Below are 7,292 nucleotides of genomic sequence, written 5' to 3' on the forward strand. Positions count from 1 at the left end.
CAGGCCCCGAGGGGCTCGCTGGGTCCCTGGGTATAAATGCGACACACTGGAGCGTATCATCGCTCTTTGGAGGGAGGCCACGCTTCCCCGGTGGGGTGAGAGGTCCCTAAAACATCTGGTGACGTGACTTGGGCAGAGGGGGTATGTAGGGGGAGGTCTGGGAGAGAGAGCGTTCTGCTCGGTATTCATCGTTTAATTCCCCCCACCTCAGGACTTCACGATGAGAATGATTGAGAGCGTTGACTCCGTGGTCACCAGATCCAGCGAAGACCTCTGGGCTGAAATCTGTTCGTGTCTGCCACATCCTGACCAGAAGGATGCTAGCAATGCTTTTACAGACTCCTTCATGGATTCCTACGCCAACGGAGGAAGCCAGGGCAGTGGATCAGAAGGCTCTTCCCAAACAAATCCGAAGCCCTGGGCACCCCTGAATGATTCAGAGGTGTATTTAGCATCCCTAGGTGAGTGTCTGGTAAGGCTTCAATGTCTCCATTTGCTTAGGTGCCTGATGACAAGCTATGGCTCTGTTTATGCGGCTGAGGTGACGGTGCTCGCAGCTCTTGTTGGAAAGATGTCTTGCAACTATTTAACAGAGCATCTGACTCATTTACTGCAAGGCCATTAGTGGAAATGAGAAGCACTGTCATAGCTTCTTCAGCTATGCCACAGAAAGGAACTTTTTATGAAGCACAAACCAAAGAATTTGGTTTTTTCCCCCAAAATAGGTGGGGTAGGGACACTGCTGGTTTTTGTCCCAAGAGCGTGTAGTTCCACTGTAGTTGACTTGGGGAGGGGAAATGCATTCTGAACTCGTGTGGTTTTGTGTTACCAGTATTTGTCCCATTCTTTTTATGGAGTCTTGGGAGGCGCTTCTGAGTGGAAAGAGAAAGGTGAAATTTCTGTCTGTGACCTGTTTTCTGGCTGGAGAGGAGCGGGACAGGTATGGGAAAGAAAGCTCTGATGCTTTCCCCAATGATGCCTGCTAGAATCTGTATTTTAAGATGACAGATCATGCAGATCGTCTTTGCGCGATTGCTTCTCTTAATTCCTGCATAATCTATAAAGCCATAAATTGATTGTGAACAGTGTAACACCTGATAGAAACACTTTATACGAGGGATGGTAAGGTTACCAGTACCGGAGCTAACATCCTAGCACAGCTAAGCGCTGCAGCCTTTAGCTCTAAGGCCATGGAATTTACCACCCTGTTCTAAGTATTTCCTGCTCCCTTCAGAGGCCTCATTGTACAACAGCATTCAACCCTTGCCTGGTACGAGGAAGCTTTGGGGTTCCCCTGCTCTCCAGCAGTTGGACTGCTACTTCCTCCACTCGTAGCAAAATATTCCATCTTTATGGCTCTTCTTTCCCCCTTCTTTCCCTCCTGTGGAGTTACTTTTATCTTGGGTCAGTTTGTAACCTGGTTTGCAGTGCAGCCACAGATGTAGTTGTCTTGGCTTGTGTAGGAGGCTGCATGCAGAAACAGGCCAGGAGGAATGGGTGGCAGAAGTGGCTTTTTAAGCTTCTATTTCTGCTAGAGCTTCCATCTCGCCTTAGTTGCTGTTTTAGACTATGATTTCTCAGTACACCAAGTAGAGCTCTTCGTATCAGATCAAGGGGCCACAGCAACGAGACATAAATTGCTCTTCTGGTATTAATTACCGCTGCAGTTCCAACTTGTTCAGAAAATGCCAGTGGATTAATTTTTACGAGCAGGCTTCAGACGAGATCTGTGTCTGTTTTCTTATAGCCAGGATGAAAGCATAACGCTAGCACAAAGTTCTCTTGTATATTCTGGCTAAGTCAACGGAAATACAAACCTGTTCTAATTTGTACCTGGCCAGGATTAGCGATTGTGAAATCATAGCATCAACCTGGCAGTACGTTTAGACAGATACGATAATTCAAATCGTCTGAATTGCTAGGGCCAGAGACTTTCAGTGACAGCTCAATTCTGCGACACAAGACAACCTCCAAAAAGCTCAACAGCTGGGCCACAGTGTTGTGAACTAGCCCTATTCAACTAATGATGATACGCTTTTCAGTAAAAAGTGTGATTACAAGTCAATACCTGACCCAGTTTGAGGATCCTGTTAATTATAATGGGATTTTGTGACCGGAGGAATTAATGAAATTTGCTTTCTTGTAGCTTTGTATATTGTAGTTGGATTACCCTGTCTCTGGTGAGGAGGCGCTTTTCATCATCGCCTATGGCTGAGAAACTCACAATATCACATTCTGTTATGAGATAACCAACTAATAATACTGCTGTTCTCAATTTTTTTTTTCCTCTGTTTGGGCATTATTTGGATTCACACTACAATTAGTGTGATTTATATTCCATGCCAATTTGCATTAAAATTGTGGGAACTTTATGCCTGTGAGATCTGAACCCTCCTTTGTGATTTCATGGAAACTGCACAGTAAGTGTGAAAGTTATTAAAACTCAAAAATGGGCAGAATTGACTGATTGCATAAACCTTATTTCCTTCAGAAGCATCACCTAAAAAATACCATCTTGTATACATACAAGTCATGCAGACTTGAAATACAGGGAGAAAAATGACTTTTAAAATATGACTTAGTCTTGAAAAGTTAATTTAAGTTTTTTGATGTAGAAGTCCAGATACTTCTTTTCTTCCCTTTCAGAAAAACATAATAAAGATAATAAAGACCCCTCCTTTGCCTCTTCACAGAGAGAAGACTGATGAGAATTAAAGGCTTGTCTCAAGAGGTGACCTCCAAGGATATGCTGCGCACCCTCTCCCAGGCTAAGAAGGAATGCTGGGACAGGTTCCTGCAGGAGAAGTTTGAGTCTGAATTTTATGTAGAGGGACATGACTCTGATGAGAGGTAATAAGCAACTTGATGAGAAGGGATTAGCACTTACCGTGTTGGCAAACAGACTTTACTTCTTAAAAACTAAAATAAGGTTTTGTCAGGACTTGTGATAGGGCATTATGGCAAAAATAACATCTCATTGCAACTTGGTAAGGCTCTCACAGGCTTTCTGAAGCAATATGATAATGACCATTTGCCTCGTACTAGAGGCGGACACACAGAGCACGTAGGGTTTGAACTTTCAGTGCTGTTCACCGATTTTTACGTCCCTCAGACTGGGGTGATCCAGCGTGGAAACAACTGGAACCTACTTGATAATTTCCCCTGTCAGATTTGGGGTAGGGCAAGAATGGAGTGGAGGAGAAGATGTCTAATCTGTCTCAGATTGCTTTTTTTAAGGCTTAACTTTAAAAGTGAACCCCAGGCCATTCCCTACGTCTTTGTAAGGGCCCAGTTAAGCACTGCCTCAGACACAAGTGGGATTTGAAGTTCTTAATAGGGTTGGTACCAGTCCTGAGATTAGATTTCCCGAGTGGCTCTCCCTTCCGTGCCTCTCTTAAAATGCTTCTGTTCTCTCACCCTTTACCCTGTTACAGATGATGTATGAATTAAGATGAGAGTCCTTTTCTTTAGTGATCTCCCATTCCCCATCACTTATAATGCTCTCCATATTTCTGCTTTCTGAGCTGACATTTTTCATGATTGCTTCTAGCTGAAAAGAAGATTATTTTTCTCCCTTGAAGAAAATCTACTTAAGCTAGTTTGGGAGTTTAAATATGAAAAATAATCCATGTTTATAAGGAGTTTTTAGATTCTTTCTTTGACCAGTTAACTTCAATGTGATTTATATTTAAAAACAAGCGTTTGTAGAAGTATGTGCTCTTTCTACTCTGTTTTTAAAGGCTGGGGATGTTATCCATGAAAGAATTTTCCTCCCTAGAATTTCACTATGAAGTTAGAGGTCACTGCCGAATGGTGCCGAAGTATTTGATTCTCACCCACCAATGTAATTAAACAAGCCTTAACTTTTGAGCACACAGATAATTTCAAGGACATTACCAAGTGAAATTCTGCTCTTGTGAAAGAGCAAGAGCAAGTTAATTTTGTTGTGGCAGTATTGAATGACTTGAATCACACTTCTAGAAAATGAGCATACACACACACATTTAAGAATTATAATATTAAACTTTTAGGCTTATAGCCAGCATTTAAACAAAGACGGGGTAGATCTGTTCTGGTCGGACCAGTTATTGCGAGATCAGCTGTAAGACAGTAATTATGCTAGTATATGTTTATAAACATCTATAGAATCCATAGTATGGTTAGCATTCTAGAATGTACCCATACTGCCTTTTTCTTCTTTAATTTTCTTGTGTTATTAATGGTCACACATTTTTATATGTGCTTCCTGTTTTGGTTTTGCTCCCCTCCCTTCCCCCCTGTATTTCCTAATCTTCATCACAAATAGGCAGTTGTGGGTTTTGTATGTTTGTTTAAACACGAGGTTTTTTACGTCTGGCCCAGAAAGCTGGAAATTGAATTGTAGTCTTTGGCTACAGAGACAGACTAGTATTTCAAGAACGTAAAGATCAATGTACCTGCTAAGGATTCTTTTCATCGAGAAAAATTGGAGCATAAAACTTTTCTAACCATCATTTAAAGAGCCCAACTACAGCAGAATGTCTTTGTAGAATGAAAGATTCTGCTTGCTCCTCTGGCACGCAGATCAGTCTCATGATAGACCTTATCTGTGGCAACAGGAATACCTACAGAGGTACAAGAAATACGTATTGAGGATTTTCCTGGCACTGTTTTCATACATTCCTGTGAGTTTTTGTTGCTCTCTTGTTTCACTTTGTGTCTTTGCTTTTCCTCAGCACACTAGAACATCTAAAGCGATGGCTGCAACCTGATAAAGTGGCAATCAGTACTGAGGAGGTACAGTACCTCATCCCTCCAGAATCTCAGCCAGAGAAGCAGGAGACGGAGGAGGAACCCCCAGCTGCAGAGCAGTGAGATGTGCACCAGCCATGCCACAGAGCTGCCTCTTGTCCGAACCCTGATGAAGTTGTATCCCATGATAGTAATAAGGGGGGGCAGGCAAAAGTGCCAATTATCAGTCATTTAAAAACAAAAAAACCCCAACACACAAAAAACCCCAGCTCTGGACCTCCAGAGATAGTGACTGGCATTTGTTATGGACAAGAGTGGAACGCCTGTGACACAGCGTATGCTGAACTGAAATCTTACTTTGATCTTCTCCCAGCCTGTAGCAACCTAATCATTCCAGTCTGAATGTGAATTGTTTGTAATTCATCAGGAGACATATTAAACAAAAAAAAGCAGTTGTTCAGAAGCATCAGAAAACATGATGGTCTAGAGTAGAACAGATAAAACCACTGAATCAGTTTTTCTTCCTGTTTTGTACCTTTTTTATTACTCAGTTGGGCATTTTTTTTTCTTTCCTGCAAAGTCCACTGTGGTGTTTTCTATAGACCTTCACTATTTAAGTCTGAGTTGGTCCTGAGCTGTGCCTGGAGGAAGACACACATTTTTCACCTACATGAATTTGGAACCCTGAAGGAAGCTATCATTACAATCATTAAATTGATGGTATCATTGACATTGTAACTATTTAACATTCCTCTCTATGTAATGTACCCTCCTAAATATCCCACTTTATTGGCCAAACTCTCTATTAGAGAATAGGCTGGAGGGGGAGTATTTTTTTCTCTTGCTGGTCAGTTTGTACTTGTTCTTTATCTCTCCAAAAGAGGGTCAGATGAGATTCTGTATTGGGAAACCAAGAGCAATAGCCAGGGAGGCTACAAATAACTTGTTTTCATCACAAACGTGCATAAAATTATCTGACTTTAAATATGTTCTAGTATTTAAATGTTTTTCATCCTGTTTAGCTCTGCAGAGGGTTATTTCCCATTACTAATCAAAGAATCTGTAATCATGTACTTACATATAAGACTGATGCTTCTTTAACCCATGTTTTCTGTCTTGGCATTGACACTAAAGGTCGATAGAGGGAAGCAGTGTACATCTTCTGTCAGATAAAGCTAGTTAAGACAGAAATTGTAGGGGTAGTTCTAGCAGTTTGTGCACACTAGATTCATACTGTGTTCATTATGTACCTGTATGAAAATACATTTTTAAAAGTAGCTTCTTCGTACACCTTCCTTGTTTCCTGTCTCTGTGCAATTATAAATGGTGCTATTATCTCATTCACTGACAGCTGTTATTCTCTTGGTGCCTCTCCTTCAGTGTCATGACTCAGTGTTTGTTTCCACGATCAGCTTTATCAGTATAACCACCTACCCCAGGCTCATCAGTCACAGAACAGTTCTCCAGTAGAACAAACACTTTTTTTAAGACTCGAGAAATACGGTGAATCACCTGATTGTCAGTGATACAAGACTTGCAAGTCTCGTGTCTTGTTGGAGGGTGGTTTTTGTCATCTTTTCAAAATCCTTTTTAATTTAACTCTAAAAATAAGTCTGCTTTCCTGTACAGATACAGTGCTGTAAATCTCTCTCACCTGTGATGTCAAGCTATAACAAAGATGCTTCTGAGTATTTACCAGAAATGGTACGTACAAAGAGAAAGATGCAATTTCTCTGTCTGTACCCAGGCTATTTTGTAGTCAATACATTTCCTTCTTGTGATTAGCAATGACTGTGAAGATGCTATATATTATTTTGTCTATTCCCGTTAAAGCTATCTGAGAAAGAAATGTATTCAAAATAACTGTACTGAAACACTTACAGTTCCAGGTCCACATAACCTCACGTTTCCTCTAGAGAAGGGACCTTAGGAAGAGTAGCTCTCACCATTTCATTTTTAAAAATAGCTCAGAAGCCCAAGGAAAGGGTCTGGGGAAGAATCGTTGTCCAAATACGGAATTAGCTGAGCTCTTTGAATTTGCATTGATATTCTGGCAAGACATACACAGGTTCTTTGCTGGTTGGTTACATATATCTGTCTGTAAGATGACTGTAAGAAGAATGAGAAGGTCATCTGCCTTGATTTGCCCAAAATATCAGCTACTCTGAGTAGCTTCTTGTGCAGGAGGATCCGTTTAAACATAGCGGGGAAGACCAGCTGTTTTGACCCTTTGCATTTGTAAAGCAGGCTCTGCCTGGATGGCAAGTCAGTCCTATTGCTGCACACGGAGAACAGGCACTCATCATTTCCATCAGGTCCAGGGACTGTCAGTAAAAAAAAAAAAAGAGACCAGAATAATTCGGTACCAAGCAGGATGGAGGCCCGAAGGACAAAGAAATGCTTTGTGATGGAGGAGGAGAAAAGAACTAGTGCTGGTCATTTCAATGGACAATCGAAGAGACCTTTGTGAGCAGCCGCATCCACTTCCCACAGGGAGCCTCCAGCCCCGAGGGGTGCGCCAGCTCCGCTCCGAGCAGCGCCGTGTCTGTGCGGTGAACGGG

General features: G+C 41.8%; 1 protein-coding gene across 1 annotated transcript; it reads left to right on the forward strand.

The window, feature by feature from the left end:
• The first annotated feature begins 216 nt into the window (after nt 1-216).
• Nucleotides 217-4,903, forward strand: LOC104074633 (chromosome unknown open reading frame, human C15orf57). Its single transcript, XM_009574814.1, has 3 exons — nt 217-461; nt 2,694-2,850; nt 4,716-4,903. The coding sequence occupies exons 1-3, from the start codon at nt 221-223 to the stop codon at nt 4,852-4,854; spliced, it is 537 nt and encodes a 178-aa protein (XP_009573109.1). The 5' UTR covers nt 217-220; the 3' UTR covers nt 4,855-4,903.
• The last annotated feature ends 2,389 nt before the right edge of the window (nt 4,904-7,292 follow it).

This window comes from Fulmarus glacialis, unplaced genomic scaffold (genome assembly GCF_000690835.1).
Source record: "Fulmarus glacialis isolate BGI_N327 unplaced genomic scaffold, ASM69083v1 scaffold25843, whole genome shotgun sequence".
In the NCBI taxonomy this organism is placed as follows: Eukaryota; Metazoa; Chordata; class Aves; order Procellariiformes; family Procellariidae; genus Fulmarus; species Fulmarus glacialis.